General features: G+C 43.3%; 2 protein-coding genes across 3 annotated transcripts in view; one reads left to right on the top strand and one right to left on the bottom strand.

Moving 5' to 3' along the window:
* Positions 1-78: 78 nt before the first annotated feature.
* ap2s1 (adaptor related protein complex 2 subunit sigma 1) lies at positions 79-10,261 on the bottom strand. The gene is made up of 5 exons (XM_023813722.2): positions 10,076-10,261; positions 7,830-7,979; positions 4,000-4,113; positions 3,016-3,075; positions 79-1,997 (listed from the first exon to the last, which is right to left on the bottom strand). The coding sequence occupies exons 1-5, from the start codon at positions 10,076-10,078 to the stop codon at positions 1,896-1,898; spliced, it is 429 nt and encodes a 142-aa protein (XP_023669490.1). The 5' UTR covers positions 10,079-10,261; the 3' UTR covers positions 79-1,895.
* Positions 10,262-12,893: 2,632 nt separating this feature from the next.
* Positions 12,894-20,269, top strand: part of arhgap35a (Rho GTPase activating protein 35a) — a 52,388-nt gene continuing 45,012 nt past the window's right edge. The window contains exon 1 of one of the 2 annotated variants that reach the window (XM_023813724.2): positions 12,894-13,570. The gene's annotated coding sequence lies outside the window, so the exon portion shown is untranslated. The remainder of the gene's footprint in view (positions 13,571-20,269) is intronic. The other variant, XM_023813725.2, reaches the window with a different exon arrangement.

Here is a 20,269-nt window from a genome sequence, read left to right on the forward strand (position 1 = left end):
GGATAAATGTTTTTGTTCATACCATTAATTCAGACAACATACATCGCTACTTGAATCAAACGGCATACTTAAGGCAAATTCTTTTACATTTACTTTTACTGTATATATACATGTTCAACAGAAGAGAATAGCATTAGACTTCAGCAACAGGATAATGACAATAGCACCTTGCAACACTCACACTCGCTGGTGGTGGGGAAACGAGTAGTACTGGGAATCACTAGCCATGTGTAACATTACATGTACATGACCCATTCAATACCAAAAAAAAAATAATACTAAAAGCAACATGGAAAACTTGCTGTGTGTAGCTGGCTGCACCTAAACAGACAGTATGGCGAAACAGTTTGGTCCTCTTCACCATAGCGGGCAGAAAAGGTGATTTTTTTTTTTGTCATTTGGCTGAAGTCCAGACCAGCCTGTTCCGACCCATTCCTGAACAGGCCCCTAGCCATCGACTTCTGGTTCACCACCAAGCATGCTTCAGTAAACTAATCAGGGGACTGATTAGTGGTTTATTAAAGTGTGCTGGCAGAAGGGATGAGCAATTATATGGAGCGACCAGAATTGGTGAAGACATGCTGTTGATCTTCGCCAACCGGTGGCAGTCGAGGCAGCATCCTTCAACACGCTACTAACAGACCTGGCCAAGCATAAGGTCAAACCCAGTGGACCGGCGATGTCTGTCTCATGGTTCCAAGCACAGATCCCCTACAGCACCGGCCTTGAGCCCGACAGCCACGGACGGCTTGGAGAGCTGCGGCACAAACGTCGTAACTCAGTCAAGTGCCACCGATCTTTTTATTTGTTTTTAATCAAAAGTGCTCAGGTCGCACTAACGACCGACATATTCTACAATCTGCCCGGACCTGGTTTCAGGCACACCTGCTGGGCGATTCACTCTATCCCTCATTCTAAGCTACTTTAATTGACTGCCACGTTTTTCAGTTGCAGGCCATAAATATATCGTTCATTTGCAGTTTCATTATTCAGGTATTTGATTATTTCACATCTGTGCAGGGTGGTGTGGCTAAGGAAGTACGAGTCAGATCTAGCCCACCATGATTTCACCTGATATATACAAGCTCAGGTCAAGCAGTGAGATTATAGATTACTCAAAGGGAGAAAAAAACAATACAGAAAGAAAAATGGCTACAGGTGATTGGTGTTCGATCTTTAAGGCCCAGCCTCAGCACCATCCCTCCAGTCTATCCCTGGTCCCTTATTGGCTGATACACTGAGTCTGAATTACACAACAAACACAGCATGTGTCCCATGGAATAAAGCAGGGCACATCCCAGCAACTGGTTTTCCCACTTAGTGGCATCCCCCCCCCCTTTTCTTTGAGGGGTGAAGGTGTTATGTTGGACCAAACTAATGAACACCGGCAATAGCATGAAACTGCACAGCCTTCATCCAGTCAACACAGCCAGCGAGTAAAAATATTTAGCATCGACCTGGCTGGGAGAATTAAGGGTGGTAATTGTTTATGTAACATTAAGCTTTAAATTTAAACTTTGAAATTGTAAATGCTGTAAACTTCCATGTCTGTCAGCAGACCCGTTCCTACGATTGGGCAGCGAGACGCAGGTAGGCAGGCAGCTCTTGGCCAATGTGGTGCTCATTAGCTGTAGTAGTGTTTCGGAGGGGGGGGGGGGGGGGACACTGCTGCTCCATTCAACTGTATAGCATGACACTGCACAAAAGAAGGAAAAAAAAAAAGCACAAGAACTCCTGAATCTAACTGGGTTCTGGGAAGGCAGGACACGGACTCTGCTAAAGTGGGTGGTTCGGGTCACAAGGCCTGTCCCTCAGTGTCGATTTAAGGAGGGGCCTTCCTGGGCTATCAGCTGATTGGGGACCGTGGAGGGGGAGGGGCTGTCCGAGCAGAACGCCTACTCCAGGGACTGCAGCATGAGAAGCTGCTTCAGCACCTTGGTCTGGCTCGTCTCCCGGATCTCTCCTGCCAGGAACATCTCATCCACTACGGTGTACACCTGAGATGCAGTGAGGGTGGGGTCAGTACACCACAAGTACATCTTGTACATATTTATTCAAGTCTTTCTGGATGGTAAAGAACCTAATGACAGTTTTATAGTACATCACTGGCTACTCAATAATAGTCATTTAATGGGAATCGGTCATTTAATGTATAGCTAATTACACAGCCATGTAATGAGGAAAACTGCATGATTATTTGCGAATGCCGCTGAAAATGTCCACAAATGGTATCATTAGGGATTATTCATATTAATTCACAGTAATTTAAAATTGTAATTTCAAATGCGTTATATGTTAATTTTACATTATTAATTTTCATGCTTTCAAAAGGCTTAATGATAATTTCTGTAATGGTATGTAAATACTGCTGTATCAGTCTCCAAAGCAACAGGCCGTACATATATTTGTCCTTTAAACGATCCATATACATAAAAAATTTAACTAATTAAAAGCATATGAGGCAACAATATTCAGTAGCTGGCTGGAACAAACCATTTAGCTAGTGGGAAACATGGTTTGATTAGTACAATCAACTTAGATTAATTTATGTTTAATGCAGTGGCAGCTTCTGTCGTGTTTAAATATCTCACAGGAGTCTAACAAATCTGCAGGTTCTTTTTTTTTTAATGTCGGCAGCATTTTATTAGGGTTTAGTGTGTAGGTGGCTTCCAAAATATCTCCAGCAATTAAACCAGAAGCAGTGATTAATAATCATCAATAGCGACTCTCTTAATTACTGACTGTTACTGCAACATATTTAAAACTTAATTGTCAGATTTTCATAATTCTGCAGTGCTTCTTTGTTGCCATGGCACCACTGAAGTAATACAAAAGAAATATTCGTGTCCACCTACAGTTACTTTAACTCCCTTCGGTACAGAGTTGCTTGCGTAATGATCATTCTGTCTCACCACTAGGGAATGTTTTTAAAATAAATAATTTTATATATATATATATATATATAAAAAAAATAATAAAGAACTAGGTTGGATACATTTCAGTGAGATATCCTACCTTGTAGAAGTTAAACACCAGATCCAATTCACACACATTGTGGAAATACTCGTTCAAAACCTGAAAACAAAAATTTCAAAATAAATACCAGAAAGCTTCCTGTGCTGTGTGTGTGCACATTGCAGATACCTGTAACCATCTCAATCATTCCCACATCTGTACATTCATATGTTCGTGGGAGATAAACCCACGAATAATCCGTTAAACGCAGCTTGAACCGAACTGGGGAGCATACGGCCCATGTGCCTGTATCTGCAACGTGGCTAAGTGGAAAATCCCTTGGCCTTTACCTAACCTTCAGTAAACAACATTAAATACTCCCTAAAAGATATTGCAGAGCGAAATTGTCTGCCCTGTGTTGTAGAAGTCTCCTACACTGGAAAATAAACTGGTTTTGGGTTAGCAGAATCGTTACTCGCCAGAATCATCGGAATACGGTGTGTGTGCTTGTGTATGAGTGTGGAGAGAGGGTAATGAGATTCCAGGTTCCAGAGCTCTTGAACTCATGCGCCCTTCTAGTTTAGACTCCTGCAGTTTCCCCTTCACTCTGCATTCCTCCTGCTGTCCTCTCGCACAGTGGGAGCTTAACGCGAATGCCACAGCACCCTACTGAAACGCCGTGCTCCTTTTAACTGGTCACATCAGTCGAATGTCAGCTGAGGTTTGACGTCAAAAACGTCAGTGTTCATGCTTTGGGATACTTTTGGGCCAAATTTGCCAAATTGCATGTTGCTATAAACCTTGTCCTTGGTGCTTCAGGAATGAGCTGCATTCATGTTCACCGATAATGGTTACAGGAGGACTGATTCAAGTGGCTGGTGGCCTTTTAAACCTCTCGACTCATCTCTAAAAGCAAAAGGCAAATTTGGATTTGGCACAATGAATTTTGGACCAGAGCAAACATTGCTACTGAAACAATATTATCTATACAAAAACAGAAGGATGCTGGGGACAAGTGTGCTTGTGTATGAGCGTGTCTGTTACCTCTACAAAGTTGTGAATGCCTTCCAGGTACGCCAGGTTGTTGTCTGTCACATCCACGCAAATACAGAAGTACAAGCCGGCATAGCGCCTGTAGATGATCTTGAAGTTTCTGAACTGTAGAATGTGTGAGAGAGAGAGAGAAAATAAGGACATGTGCACAAGTGACAGAAAAAAACAACACTTTTGCATGGCTAAGCAACTGGGATTTCAATGAATTATTGCATTCCAGACAGTCTTCATCAAGCATCACATGAGGTCAACGCAGATGGTAGAAGGCATGGTGGTTGACGGCTTTACTAGTGAGGCGGTCTGTCTAGCTGTCTAGTTTCTGTATGTCAGCAGTCTTCATGCTCAAAGCCAAATTGCAATATTCTACTTAGAATAGCAGCACCAGACTGTACATATAGATAATATTTTAAGGAATTTGTTTATACCATATTGACCGCTCTGAGGATCATGACCTTGGTGTGGTAGAGAGCTTTGCATGGTTTAGCAATCTGTCCAGAGCTTGATCTCCTCCTAGGGCTTCATTTGTTGAACAGGTATGTGAGGAGAACCCAGACTAAAGATCAAAAACAAAGACCCTCCTGAAATTAAGCAGAGTACCCTGCATGGAATAAGCTTACCAGGACCCACTGTTGCATCTCCTGCTCTGAAGCTCCCCACGGGGAAAGACTTGGTGGGTATGAGGAAACAAGTTCCAGGCTAAGGGCTGTGTAACTGGTGTTTTTCCCAGTGGACAAGAGGGTCACCTATCAGACTGCAAGTTCTGGGGGGCACTCAGTTTGTGTGTATGTATCTAAGTGCAGTTTCAGTATGCAGTCTGAGCAGAGCAGAGGTGCTTGAAAGGGCAGAATTATGAACCGATCAGCACTCGGCAGCGATCTGGATTCAATGCCTGGGGAGGGCAGATGGACCAGGACGGCCTAAATGAGCAATCGGGGTTTGCTGGGGATGTCTGACCGAAGCCCCCGCGCTGGGATAAATTTAGCACACAACTCTAGCAAAACTTCTCCCATGTGCCGAGTGTGGAAGGCGACACTGAATAGACTAGGGGTCTCCAACTCCGGTCCTGGAGAGCTACTATCCAGTAGGTTTTCTGTCCCACTTCGCTTCTGATGAGCCACACCTGTTCCTGGTATTTATCTGAGAACAGGTGTGGCTCATCAGAAGCTGGGTATGAGAGAAAACCTACTGGACGGTAGCTCTCCAGGACCGGAGTTGGAGACCCCTGGAATAGACCATGTTCGAGGCCAAAAATTTCAGAAGCCTCAAAGAGCTGTGGCCAAAAGGCAGATGGTATCTGTTGTGGTGGTAACCCTAGGACCCACCAGTGGACACTCAGGGCGTCAGATAACGGGTGCAAGCCACTTTAAATCATGTTATGGCTGCTAATCTGTCCCTTTCTTCACCGCCAATTCAGTGCTTACCGCTTCCATAATATACCAAAACAGGAGCATGTGGTGTGCTCCGCTAAATGAATTTAATAAACAGGATACACTGATTTTATACTGATTACTAACTTTTGGGCATCACAATACACCTCATTGATAATTTAGGCATACTACTAAATCTGCTTATCAAATTGTGAGTGTAAACACCTGTACGGCACTGAAAAGCCAGTGTCCAGTCAGATTAATACACCCGTTACCTAAAGCCCTGGAAACCAATGGTGAAGGAAGCAGTCAAGCTGAAGGAGGAGGCTGTCAGGGCAATACTTCCTTGGGGCGTCTCCAGAGACAGTTGAACGGTCCTGAGAAGCCAGAAAGGCTACAGGGAAGGCGGTTGTGTAGGCCAAAGCTCGTACATGAGGAGCTTGAAGAGGCCATGCAGAGAGGCCATGTCAGGTGACCACGAAGATGTTGCGGCAAAGCCGTAGAAGGAACAGGCAAGGACCCTTTTCAGGCCGCGTTCAGCAGGAGTGGGGAAGTGCTGACTTACTGGGGAATATTGTGAATTAGTGGAAAAGACACTTTGAGAAACTTCAATGGATGGATATACATTCTCGCCAAAAGGTAGCTGGAAGTTGCTTGGGTGGTTGGGGACCTCCATGGAGGAAAGGCTGCAGGAGTATATAAGAACCCATCCTAAGAGGTTGAAAGCACCAGATTTTGAGGTGACGTGACTGAAACACCTCTTCAATTTTGCACTGAAAGCGGGTAAAGAATCTCTGATCTGGCAAACCAGGGTGGGCATCCTCAGTTTTAAACAGGGGGACTAGGTGTGTTCCACATGCCCGGGTACATACTATGGGAACCTCTGCAGGATCATGTGATACTGGGACTGCTACTGCCTGTATTTGGCCCCTGTATGAATGTAGCAGGAGTTGTGTCTGCATACTTGGCACAAAAGTGAAGTAATTTATAAAGGGTACTGGCCTCCGGCAAGGGTACAACTCATCTCCGCTGCAGTTTGTGATTTTCATGAACAGGATATCAGGCGTACCTGTGCCTGAAAAGGTATCCGGTGTAGAGAGTTAGAACTAACATGCCTTCTGCTTGAAGATCAAGGCATTCTTTTGGACAAGAGTAGATGGCTCCTTTCATGTGAACAGGAAGAGTATTCCCTTAGTGTAGAAATTTAATTATCCCGAGATCTTGTTAAGTGATGGTAAGAGGGAACGTGAGATCGAGAAGCAAACCAGTTTGGTCACTGTTTCATCACCCATTCTTTTGATTTGTGTTTAATGACTGAACAAACAAGGACCCAAGTACTACTTTATCCACAGGGTTGCAGGTTCCCTTTCATTGACAGTGTGAGGAGTCAGGAGACATTGAAGGACCTCATAAAAGAGCCACTGCTCCTTTGGTTCAAGAGAAGCCAACTGTGGTGATTCAGACTGGGAAGGATGGCACCAGTTTGGCTGACAGGTAAGCTGTTCCGGGGGCATCCCACTGGGCAGATGCCTCAGAGCAGACCCAGGACATGCTGAACAAATGATATATCCTACCTGGCTTAAGAGTGTCTGGGGAACCTGAGACCGTGTGAGCGAGGTCTGGTCTTACCTGCTTGGTATGCTGCCACCATGACTCTCACCGAGAAAAGCAGTGTGAAAAAGATAAAAAGAAAACCTTATCTCACATTTATATAGCTGGATATGTGCTTGAGGAACTTAAGGGGTCTTAGAATGTAAGGGTAAAAGAGCAATAAACCTTTGTGAGATTCTATAAAACAACAAAAATAAGGGGTCACAGAGTCATTAGACAGCACCACCGGTCATTCTGCACTCCAAACCTTATGCTCTTAACAGTCATGTTTTTTTGTTTTAAAAAACGATCTTTGTAGTACAGCGAAAATGTTGAGTATTCATCGATATCTGATGAATGCTGAAAAGTGTACACTGAAGAGTGATCAAAAATGTGCCCTGACAGAGGATTGGGTGGAGTGACAGAAATATCACCATTTTATTCTGAGAATCATGCTGGGGACAATTGGCCCAACATTACCACAGACTATTGTATTTATGTAACCTTGAAATAAACTGTTTATATTGTAATGTGGCTTATATTAGTAGAAATCAGAATATGGATTAGAGAAAGTTTCTTGCTGCCATGGCACATTTTCCAAGGAACCATTTTTCCCACATTCCTACAGAGTGCTTGGGTAAACCAAGTACTTTCTACTGAATGAGGACCTGATTGGCATGAGTGAACCGATTCCAAAGGTCACAGTTCAATATCTTGGAATTATTTAGGAGTCACTTAAGCAGTGAACAATTTCTGATTTCAAACTGGCAATGTGTAAACAATGGGCACATCTAACTTTCCATTTTATCACAGATGCACTCCACGGCCACATTCTCACACAAAACAGCTACACAGGCACAGTACCTCCACGAAGTTGGTGTGCTTGGCGTCACGGACCGTGACCACAGCGTGAACCTCCTCGATGAGCTTCTGCTTCTCGTCGTCGTCAAACTGCATGTACCACTTGGCCAGTCTGGTCTTGCCTGCACGGTTCTGGATCAGAATGAAGCGGATCTACAGAAAGGGGTGGGAGAGGGAGGGGAAGAGGGAGAGCGGAAGAGATGGAGGGGTCAGTATACTGTACATTAATACAGATTGCAGCAATGAAAAGCCATCTGTTCTCTCAAGCAGGTCATGAATCAAAAGCAGATGGAGAACAAACAAGGTGGTTTTGTTTGAGAATTAAATCTAACTGCTAAATTGCTTAATTTCTGACATCAGAGGTGGCTTCAACTTGGGGGGAGAATCCCTGCCCCCCAAAAAGAAAAACACAGCATTGTAATCGGTTTTTTAATCACTTAATTACCAGTTAATAAACTCCTGGCCAACCCTAAACAAGGGCACCTCCTTCCTAATGACCTTAATCAATCATAAAAATTAGATTACAATATGTCATTCAGCTCAAGGAACGAGCTTCTCCATGGTTCTTTAATAAGTGATAATCAAGAATGGCAGTTAAAATCCTAGTTTTTTTTTTTTTTTTTTTTTAAAGTAGAAACACCTACACTGAAATTTATGATTGCCTTCACGTCAAAGTATCTTTATTGTCATCTTCAGCTGTATGATCCATCGGTCATATGCTGAGATGAAATTAGTCTCATCGGTCATAGTGCAAGAAAAACAGTGATAAATGGAAATGGATAAATGGAATATAAACGACATTTTAAACATGGTCTGCTGAGGCATGGATGAAGATGTCAACAGATAAATACAATGGGAAAGTTTAAAATATTTTACATATAAAGGTGTGCAAATGGGCATGAGCTATAATGGCCAGAATGTGCAATAACAGATTATTGTTATAGTACTGAATGTGCACAGTTTAAATTTATGTTACGGTTATGATTCCGGTACACAGTCAATTCAGGAGATCCAGTCTTAGACTGGTAGAAGTCAGACTGTTCAGCAGTTGAACTGGTTTTGGGAAAAGCTGTTTTTAAGCCTCGCTGTTCTGGCATTGATGCTCGAGAACCTTCTACTAGATGGCAGAGGGGCAAAGAAGGTGTGGGAGAGGTGGGATGGATCCCTGATCATGCTGGTGGCCCTCTGGATTACACTCTACATAAAACTAACAAAAAAGAAAGCGCTTTCTTAAACTACACCAACAGCTGGAATACATAAAGTAAGAAATCATTTCAGATTAACATTTACCTAGTTGAAGTTTGGGGAAAATACCTTAAAATGTCAAAATTCTTTAAAAATTGATATTAGTTCACAAAATGCATAATAACTGCCTATGCTCAGAAGCTGAAGTACTGTTTTCACCAAACTAACGGACAGGTAAATCGTTTACCACACAAAAGCCTTGCAATGTACGTAATTTTGGGTGGGAAAAAAATCCTGGATCTGTGTAGTTATTTAATTATTTTTGGCATTGTCTCCAATCCCAAAGGTTTCCTGGAAGCCATGGGGCAGTTATCATGAAGGAGAGAGAATGTAGTTAAACATCCATTAGGCCTACTTTGAGAAAAAGTGCAATGGCCGACTATTTTCCGAAAAGTCAGTTGATGTTTACGTTTAGACGCGCCGGATGTATGGGAAAATCTGTCAAAAGGATAAAAGTCGCCTCACAACATGCAATTCCGAATTCCTCATATAATTCTAGTTAAAACTCTACTGCACGACCACCCACATTCAGAAAAAAAGCCGATAATAATTAACCATATGCCCGATCCTTGATAAGCAAATGTTGCTGCAGATAACGAAGTTAAGCGACAAAACACAGAACGGGAATAACCTATAACCCGGCGGAGTGTTCCCACATCTTTAGTCTTAACTCAAATGTTGTATTCTGGAAAATTAGATTATTTCGATTTAGCTAAATTACAAAACATCAATGCATTTAAAGCGTAAGTGACAGAAGACGAACCGCACCCTGAGTCCCAATTTCTCAGTGTCATTTTACTAACGTTGTCTAGTCAATAACGATTTATACTTTCAGTACAAATTATTCACTGGCTAGTTAAGCATATCTGCACCTTATACAACGTAAAATTAAGTAGCTACATTTCATTAGTGTCACGCGCTGCGCGTCGGCCTTCCCTCCATTCATTTAGCTACCTAGCTAGTCAGCTTTAGCCTTAACGAAAATACCAAAAAAAGACACTTACCATTGTACTTCTCTGGTGACAGTTAGTTCAAGAAGTATAAAACAACTATATGCCGTAACCTATATATCAAATTAGCATAAAATTTGGTAATTATGTATTCGCTATGAGAAGACCTTTCTTGCTTATCTCCGCCGTCTCCTCTTCACCGGATGTCCTGAAACGACGTTCGGGCGGCATTCTGGGTAATGTAGTTTAGTTTAAGGCACGCGTTGTCAAATTCCGAAGGGATATCCTTTTATATTGTACTGCAATTACAAGGATACACGGTCTACTAGTTTGCTGCCTAAGCGCTGTATTCGGCAATTAAGTCGATCTGCTAGATCAGTTATTCTGATATGATGCGGTGGAAGCAAAAGTCTCGTGAATTTTGAATCTTGGATGTTTTACCCGATGCTTTAAAGTTCATTTTGTCATCGATTACACTTAAATGTATTTATTAAACTTTAATCGTTCTTACAGTATTATTTTGCCTAAAATACGTTTTCGCTTGCTGAAATATCAGTGTCAAATCCGTGTCCTATCGTCCTCGCCCGAAAAAAAGTTTACTACGTCACATGTCTAATAGAAAACGTGGTCTTTTAAACCGTGTGATTTTTTTTACGCGAGTAAAAGAAAGTTAAGAACATTATCCGTGTGATATAGCGTCGCAATTTTAAGGCCCACTAATGTAGCGTTGCAGTACAATCAAAACAAAGTGATTTTATTAATATTTAGTAATGTTATTAATTTTTCCTGTTAAAGTCAATGTAAGACTTAGATCCAACTTGCATACATGCAGTCTGCAGAGATTTAAGGAGAATTAAATAATTGTAGTGTATATGAGAAAAGGTTAAACGGTGTGCTACCATACATACATAAACACATGTAATTAAAGTCAGCTTTTCATTACATCACCAACTGTTTCCATAACAGAGAAAATAAAGTTTCAGTCGGTCTGTTGGATTGTTTAGCAGGAAACACCCACAACTGAACATTATCCAGACAGCCTGCATAGCTCTTCTGTGCTTTTTTTGGGGGGGTGGGGGTGGTGGTGGTGGAGGTCTCACTGATTGTCAGGGATTGCAAAACTGTGAGTGAGAAGAATGTGCAGCCCCCCTTGGGAAATTTCTGCTGGAGTACTGTGGGGGGATAGAGGGGGTCAGCTGAACTGTGAGGACGGCCCTCTGGAAATGTGGACAATCTGCAGCATTATTTACTTCGGTAACATAGCTTGGCTGAAAACTGACCAACTAATAGTGAACAACCAGGGGTAAAGTAACCTTTATGGAGTGAACTGGGGAACGTAATGAATATAACTCAGCATTTCCCTTGATTATAGATCAGATCTTTTTGCTTCTTATATACATGTGTCTTTTAATTGCAAAGCACTGAAATGAGAAAATGTACAAAAGGCAAGCTGTAAAGTTTAATCTTTGACCCTTTACACAGACCAAATATTTACCCTGTTGCAAAAACCCTGGACATATTAGTAATCAGACACTGTAAGTTTTTTTGATCACAGCAGCCATTGAGGGTTTAAAATTTTGAGTCAAATTTTCTTATCTTAGCAGTGATTGATTTGCAGAGTGTATTTTTCTAAAATGGAAAAAAACACTGTATTGATAAGATGTGATTTTTTTTTTGTTTGGTCACCATGACCAAATAACTGATTATAAAAAATGGGTAGAAATATGGATGAATGAACACATGGATGGACTTATTTGTTTTTCAGAAAAGATACATAATTACAACACATTTTTAAAAGTCATTACCGGCAACGTGTGTGAGTGAGATCAATAAGTAGTCTAAAGTCAGGTCTGACAAATTTCCTATTAATAAGTTGGCTTTGTTAGACAACAATTATGTCAATATATAATGAGCATATACTGAACATCAATGTTCTAACTGGGTTCTGAGACGTCTAATCAAATGTTTGTGTTGTCCAAATTTTTGCTTAATATACAAGGATTATAGGATGGTCATTCAGTATATCAGTTGTTTTTCGTTGTCTTTAAATGCACAGCTATATAATGTATTAATCATGTCTTAACAACACTGAATATATTTATTTGAAAAAAATATATATGTTCCACGGAAAAGAGAAAATGTAGTTTTTCCAAATAAAATTTATTGCGATAAAGCGGAGAAAAACAACATTGACATTATTGATTTTCTCATAGACTGTGACGTATAGTTTGCCAACGTTGTCTATACATAGTTTCTGACGTCGATAAGCGAACGTTCCAAAGGGTATCTGCTTGTCTCCTACATAAATTCTTTGTGCACTGATGTGAGAGACAGTGATAAGTGATTCAGCGTTGCGTGTGATACACTGTAATAAATGGACGTCAAGCATTGCATCTCTCAATAAATATGTTCACCGCTGTGGTTATGGTGGTGCGAAACGTGGACAGGGCATCTAAGTAATGCCGACTTGAGATAGAGAAGCCTTGGCAGCCCATGGAAGTGTATCGAACGCAACGCAGCCGAAACAGCACACTGAGAATGGAAGTTTTAAGGCATACGACAGACAGACGCGAAATGCAAATATAGACATAAAATGGGTATCATACTTAAGCATAGTACATGTGCCATTATTTTAAGGGTGTTTACTTATGCAAGCCACGCAAATAGTTCATTATTTCCTTTAGTGACCACACAAATAGCCATTACAAACAATTGCCAATTAACGATCCTCAGAAAAGTTATCAATATAAAAATTCACTAGAAATACAGAGTCAATGCTAGTGGTTGCAGACATTTCGAGTCCTTTTCGCTCCCTTAGCGAATGCATATATTGTTTTGTGAATGTGTGTTGCAATTGTGTCCATGCGCCACTGGGCGAGTCCTAGTCGCCTTTCTATCTCCCTTTTTCTCTCGGAACAGAAGGAGGGGAAATCTGGATTCGGAAGAAGGGCCGCCATTATTGGGAAGCTGAAAAAACACACACTTACACATACTCACATACATACGCAGTCTCATGTCAAACGCACGTATCTGAAAACAAAATATTGGGAGGTTGCATCATTCAGCGACGAAATAGTGCGCCGCGAACTGCAGCAAATTCCGTGAATATACATGAGCAACTCAGCATATTATGGGTATAACAAAGGGAATAATAATTGGCCAAAAAACAACGTGGTGAGTCCCGAGGAAGACACAGTGAAACAAGCTTTTTTTTAACGCCCTTTTTTCTTACGAGAAGACAGATTTCCTCTGAGCGAGGCATCGAGATTCTGAAGATTTTTTTGTGGGCTGCTTTGCTTTGTCAGAAGGAAAAAAAAGATCGAAAAACAGAAAATGGTACTAAAAACTTCGTGCTTATAATAATGGAGACTTGAAGAAAAAGAATCTGTCAACCGACCGAAAAAGGAAAATATAGAAATCTCTGCGCCTGTTGGAGGTGTATTTTTTTTTTCTTGTTCTCTTTATTAATTTATTTTCCGAGCCGGTTGGGGCTGCTGCCTGCGCGAACCCGAGAGAAACGAGAAGGGCAGAGAGGCGAGGAATGCTATGGTATGTATCAGTCTTTCTGCTTTCATTTTAATCCACCAAAAGGAGCTAAACGGGGCTTTTGTCAAAGGACGCAGCTCGAGCAAAGGCAGGGCTTGCACTTTCGTGGAGATTAATGTAAACTGTCGAAATTAAGTGATAGGATCGCAATGAACAGAGCAATAAAAAGTGGATCTCGCAGGAGGGGAAATGTGCGGCGAATTCGAGTCCGCAATTTCATTCTGTGGACGAAAGGCCTGCTGATGCGATGGCTGTTATTTCTCTCCCTCCCTCTTGCGTCCAGCAAATATCCCCTGGTTAGTTTTCTTGTTTTGATGCGCGATAGATTATATCCGTTTAGTTTTTGTCACATTCAGATGATCAAACGTTTCCCCGCGTGTATTTCTTTATAGGCTCGGCACTTTGATGAAAATCTCAGTGAAGCGAGGACCTAACATTTTATTTGTTGTCCTTCCCCTTATTTATTTGGTAATATCGAAATAAAAAATCGCACCTTTAATTGCGCCGATTCCGGTATCTTGATTGGACGTTATGCCCAACCCGAGGTTTTATCAGTGAATTATTCTTGATATTTCTCCGGGTTAAAAAGAATTCTAAATGTAATCGGAGTATTGATGCTTATTGGACATTGTTTAATCCTGATGGTAGCAGCTGGCGTTTTATTCTGTTAGAGTACTGGGTATATTCTGAGTACTGGTAAGTCTGGCTAGGCCCCGCTGTTAGATGGTATTTTGTACATACGATTATGTTTATATTAATTCGTGAGTTTACATGTATATTCGCATATCCCCGGTGCACTTCAGTCTTCAAGTAGCTGCCTAGTGTGTGTCTGTGTGTTTAAGTTACTTGTCACGGCTGTAATAGCAATTCCGTACAGACTTGGATCGGAGTCGAAAAGACACGAATAGACAATAACCGTAGAAAATGAAGTCTCTGTAAATTGGGGATGCTGAGGACAGCCCCGGGTTCAATCACATAGACACCCAATACAGCACTAGCACTCTCGCCTCTATGAAGAAAAGGGCAGATGGGGGGGGGGGGGTGTTTTCTCCCGTCTCTTGCTACTTTGCTCTGGTGCATATCCTGCCGGCCACATTTTTTTAAACCAGGGCGTGGGGGCTTGTCCCAAATCAGTCCGGCTTTTTAATAGGAGACCCATAATTCAAACGTGACACCTTGACAGAAACACTTTAAAAGGCGTTTTTTAAAAAAAAAAAAAAAAAACTTCAGATTCCGCGTTTTTTTGGATTTTGTGTTTTTCTGTAAAGTTTACTCTGAATCGGTGCGTCGGGGTTGGGGGCTTTTAATGAAGTGCTGAAACACCTGCGGTTGTATAAAGTTTGCTGGGTGCCCGTCCGGTAGGTGTCAATGGCTCTGCATGCGTGTCACATAAATAACGCAGTTTGTTTAATTTTCCTCCGTCCCCCCTTTTGACCCGTTACTTGGCAGGCCTGGCTGTGCTCTGGTGTGTTAATAATTGTCACGGTCTGCTTTTTCTCCTGTTTTTGATTGGTAATGGTAAACACATTCCTGTAGATTTTAGGTGTCTTTTCAGCCCGAGCCTGGCTGCCTTGCTGCTCGGCTTCCATTTACATTTCTTTGGTTCCGCTTGTCTCCTTCCCCCCGGTGTTCTTGTAACACGCAGATTCGCTTCAGAAATTTATAATGGTAGCCGAGTTTCAAGGGATTTTTATTAAGATCCGTGGCTGGAATAATTTGTTACAGGTTATGACAGAATCGGACGCGATTAACACCTCATTGACGCTGTGAAAATAAACTTTAAAGGAGATATTAAACACGGAATGTGGCTGGTGCCGTCCTGGATGTTCACATCCTTTTTATTGGCACTTATCGTAGCGTGCCATCTGGTTTTAGTGTTTAATGCACACTAAACATTCTGCCAAAATATAGTTTCCTGACAGGCAACACGCTGTGGTGATATTGACTGAAGTATTGTTCTTTTTTTAAGATTCCAATTTTCAGGAAACCACAGTTTAAAATACTAGCACAGTTTTCATATCTCCGTCATATGAGAATGAATAAACGTTAAATTGCTGAAGTTGCGGGAAAGTACAACCAGTCATGGATTAATATGCAAATATCACTTTAGAAACAGGAGGAAGTATGTTTTTCCCCATATACAGAATTCTTTAGTTTTTATCACATGCAGAAGTTTTTTGCCTACTGTTGAAGGAACAGTAGCAATTCTGTCATGTTCAAGTAGAAGCTTGCTTGCAGTATCTGTGAATAATTTTGAAGAATTTACCTTGAGCCTGAACTGGGTGTATTGCTGTAGCAGATGGTTGATCGAGATTTTGTGTATTTATCTTATTTCTCCATTAAAAAAAGAGAAACACTTTGTAGTTTTGTGTCGGCCTGTTAGTATCTCCGCTTACATCAAACCGAACGTCGCCATGGCAGCGGCTGCGCTTGTCAGATGTCCTCCCTTTCGCTTTATTTACACGCTTCCACGACAAGCAAGCAGGTCCGGGGCCAAAAGCAGAAGAACGGTACGTGTTTTGCTCTTCTCCACCGCCGATGGTAGGCAAGCCGTGCCAGACTTAAGCTACTATTTGGGCTGTGGTGCTTAGACTTCTATTGTGGGGGGTAACTTCACATTGCTCAAGGAGATTTTTCTAGCATAAATATGGCCCTGAGCCATACCCCTAACCAGATCTTCATCTCCACAAACCATAAACCTAGAACACAATCCTGAGGGTAGTGTTCTGGGAGAGAAACTGTGGTCTCTTACATGGAGGTGGGTCGGAACCCATGACCACCCTGTAGCGTGTCGACCTTGCTCTGGTTCTCTCCCAGTCCTTCCTCTAAACGGAAATGAAGCATAACCCAGTCCCAGAGGTGGTTGTTCGGCCCTGGGTTTGAGTCCAGAACACACCTTTAGTTCATCTTTATCAGGACCAGTCCCTCAGCATCCACAGTTCACCCCCCCCCCCCACACGTTTTTCTGTGCTGGTATAACCCGGAGCGCCCCCATGCACCCCCATGCAGCATATTTACCTGCAGTGATGGACCATCCCACTTGCTCCTCCTCCCCTTCTCTGACAGTTTATGTTCTCATCTTGGAACGATTCTTCGAGCTCTCTGGTCATCTGATTTAACCTGAAGCGTAATGCGCCTGCCTCATTCACCCCCCCCCCCCCCCTTCCAGCCCAGTGTGTGAGAAGGATCAGTGCTGCTTCAAGGTGCCTTTCTTATGGCTCATTTGACTGTTATAAGACCCTGTCCTCTTTTATCAGAGTCAAAGGTGCATCGACGTTGTCATGGCTATTTTCTGAAGCGAGTTAATGATACCTGTGAAGCCAGATTCAAGATTGATCGGTGACATTTGATAGCCAGCGTCCCTGCTGTCAGTTTATGACATATAAAGTCTGCTCCGTTGAAGGACAGGACTTCTTACTATTGCTCACTAGCAGAGCATACACGTATCCAGTGTGCCAGGGTTGCTTGATGTTATCTGTAGGGCTGCAGAGCTTTCCGCAGGTTCTCCGCCATGGAGAACCTGATCCCGTTGCTGCTTCAGACTGCCTTCCTTCACATTTGTTCCCCAAATTCTCTTGCATTTGGGAATTAGCTTTATATTTTGAGAAGTCTAACCTTTCTGTTGGGTTCTTGTGTACCATAATCTGCAGCTCTCCAGTTGGGGGAGGGGGAGTTGTATTTGCCTTGCCTGGAAAGTTCAGGTCAGCTCCTCAGGACGTTGATACTATGGTTGGGTGAATGGTCTTGTGTGCTGTGATCGGAAAAGTTGAGGGAGCTGGTATCTGTCACCTACTTACACTTAAGTGTAACACTTAAAGTGGTGGAGAATTGACTCCCCGATATGACATGAGTGTGTTGCCGCGCTCTCCTGTTCACTATTTGGCATGCGTGCACCTGACCTCTCAGTGCAACAGATGCCAGTAAACAAGATGTGGCTCTTTGATTACTGCCACAGCAGAAATTTAATCTCGAGCCTCATCAAGGCTGACTATGCCAGGATGGTATGTGATTTAGCACGCCGTTTCATTATAAAATCAGTGTTGAAGGAATTGTTATGATCTGCTGGAACAGCAAGATTGAGAGCAACTTCATTTTCAAGGGTTGTAACTGTAATATGTTGTAGTGTTGAGTTTGCTGGCATGGATTAGTTAGTCTAATAGAGTTCGGTACTGTTTTTATTTTACGGTGAGGAAAATGAGTTTATCTGCAGCCAGTTATAGCAGCTTTAGAATGTGGAGCTGAGATTATGATGTTGAGCTCTGAATGGTAGCCTTGTGTTAAACAGGATTGGGGGGGGGGGGGGGGGCTGTAGGGAGAAGCATTTTCTTATATTTTAAATCCCGTTTTGAAAGTGTACTGGAACTGCACTGGCGCTGCTGACTGTCTCCTGGGCCCAACTCTTGGTGCCAGTTAGAGGCTTATTGTGGAGAGAGATGGGGGAACAGGGGCTGGAGCAGACAATGGCTGCCCCCCCATCCCCTGGCAGAGGGTGCGAGAGTCTCTACTTGCTGAAACTCGACACCCTGCCTGAGAATCCCAAGTCCTTGTTCCGCATTTTGAAATGGCCGAGGGTGTAAATCGATCAGAAAGTGGTTACTGTCCACGTCAGAGGTTGTAACTGGACCCCCTCCCCCCCCACACACATACACACCCTCCCCCTCATTGACCTTACATTCTGTTAGCTAAAAATGCTGTGCCTCAGTTTCTGCTGGTGGGGGGGGGGGTTGACGTTATTTTCTGTGAATGACTCTGGACGGATTTGTGTTTCCGTTCTTCTTACATGTTTAAATATCATCCCTCCACTTTGCTATTATCGTTCGACTTGTGCTTTCATGCCCTATCAATACCGAGTTCCGTCCGCCCTTTGGAACTGGCGGAGACTGCGGAACACCGGCCACAGTTTTCCAGAAAGCCTGGCGTTTTGTATGCAACGGCGCGCTCTCCGCTTGCTGCGGCGGCATTGTGAACGTGCGAGGCAGTGACAGGTGACTGTGTGTGTGTGTGTGTTTTAAAATGGCCTACTGTGGAGCCGGCTGTTACCCACTGGAAAAACTGCCTTGGGGTAGTTTGGGGGTCGGGGCGCGTGGGGGGGGGGGGGTTGTTTCACAACTCGCCTGTCCAGCAGCTTAATGATGTAATGGGTTACAATCGGCGGCTTCTGCCAATTACCAATTGCGTCGCAGCGACTGACCTCCGCGCTTGGGCGTCTGCGTGACTCAGCACTTTTTCCTTGAGAAGCTGACTGATGAAAAGAGGAAGGAATCGGGCCTTAGGAGGTATGAAATGGCGAAAACAATAGTAACATTGAGGGCTGGTGGGGTGTGTTATCTTGTGTCTGCAGTACATCTCGTGTTGGTCTGCGTGCCTGCAGCTCGTGCTGCGCCTTTGGCGCGTTGGGGCGGCGGTGTCCTGTCCTCTGTCCCAGCTGTGAGGTTTATTTCGATCTCGTTTGTTGATTGACGGTTTGATTTTCCTCTGTAGCTGTGAAATGGGGCTGGATGGTTTGGTTTTGAAGTCAGATCCTCCGAATCGATATCGGGGCAGGGGGTCGCCGATGCCCTCCCCGAGGGTCCTGGGTGTGGTGGGCTTCCTGCTGGTGACTTTCTCTGTCTCATTCATCTCCCCCTACTGCCATCTTGATTGCTGTGTTGTCCTTATCAGCCCCCTACCCCAAATGACATGGGGAGATGGCATTATTGGGGTAGCGGGTTCACAGGTCAGTTGCCCTCAGATGGCAGGCCGGTGGATCTCGTAATGGTCTGCGCTGTTTCTGAGCTGATGTACAACTTGGCCAACAGCTGGGTAAACCAGTGGGAACTGGAGCTGTTACAGACCTAGTAGGTGTCAGTATTTGGTCAAGTTTGATGGTTGTCATTCTTTTGACACTAACTTGCACTGAGGATTTGCTTTATAGCACCTGATTGGCCTTAAATACTGGGGAGACTGGTATTGCCCTGTAGGTGGGTCTTCCCATTCCCTTTTGATTGGATGAGAATTGCACCGGTACCATCTGTGTCTCTGTAGCTGTTACAGGATATACCTGTGCCTCAGTTTTGTATTGGCTGACAGCTTAAATAACTGTAAGATAAACAGTGGCGTCGGAGGGGGGGCATAACCTAAAATACACTTAGTGCCAGGCATATCCTCCCCTTCCTGTTTAGCGTTAAGCCACTTAAGATACCGAAACAGTTCTGCTATGCTGGAATGTGGCTGTTTCGGGTGCCAGGTGCCGACACCTTTCTGATTCCCGGGCTGGTTTCTGAAGCCTGCAGCAGCTTGACGTCACTCAGAGGGCCTGAAGGAGTATCGCTGCATCTCCTTCCAGCCTTCACTGCCACTCGCTCTTTATTATCATCATTTTTTTTTCTTCCACCTCTCAGAGACGAGCGGATTTAAATGGAAGGCATAAGTGGGATAAGGCGTGAAATCTCTGCTAGTAGATTTTGACAAAAAAGAAGCAAGCAGGACGGGATACAGATGGCGGAGGTGCTATTCCTCGCCCTTCGATGCCCATCCGTCCGCTTTTTTCAGTCCGCTTGTGAGAGTGAGAGTTGTGGTTATGATATAATGTTACATTAGTGTCTCTGTCATGCAGTACTGTTGGGTTTTGATCTTGCAGCAGGAATTTGGAAGTGCAAGTGGCTGAGATTTTAGAGCTGCCCTCTACCCGCACTGTCTGCTATTCTGTCAATGACTTCCACG

Source organism: Paramormyrops kingsleyae, chromosome 17, assembly GCF_048594095.1.
Source record: "Paramormyrops kingsleyae isolate MSU_618 chromosome 17, PKINGS_0.4, whole genome shotgun sequence".
Lineage (NCBI taxonomy): Eukaryota > Metazoa > Chordata > Actinopteri > Osteoglossiformes > Mormyridae > Paramormyrops > Paramormyrops kingsleyae.

What these genes read in the sequence shown, in the direction of transcription:
- ap2s1 (XM_023813722.2), bottom strand. An exon ending in AGCACACCAACTTCGTGGAG is followed by an intron (nt 4,114 to 7,829) that starts GTACTGTGCCTG and finishes CACATTCTACAG; the next exon opens with TTCAGAAACTTCAAGATCAT. An exon ending in TGGTGTTTAACTTCTACAAG is followed by an intron (nt 1,998 to 3,015) that starts GTAGGATATCTC and finishes ACTGCATCTCAG; the next exon opens with GTGTACACCGTAGTGGATGA.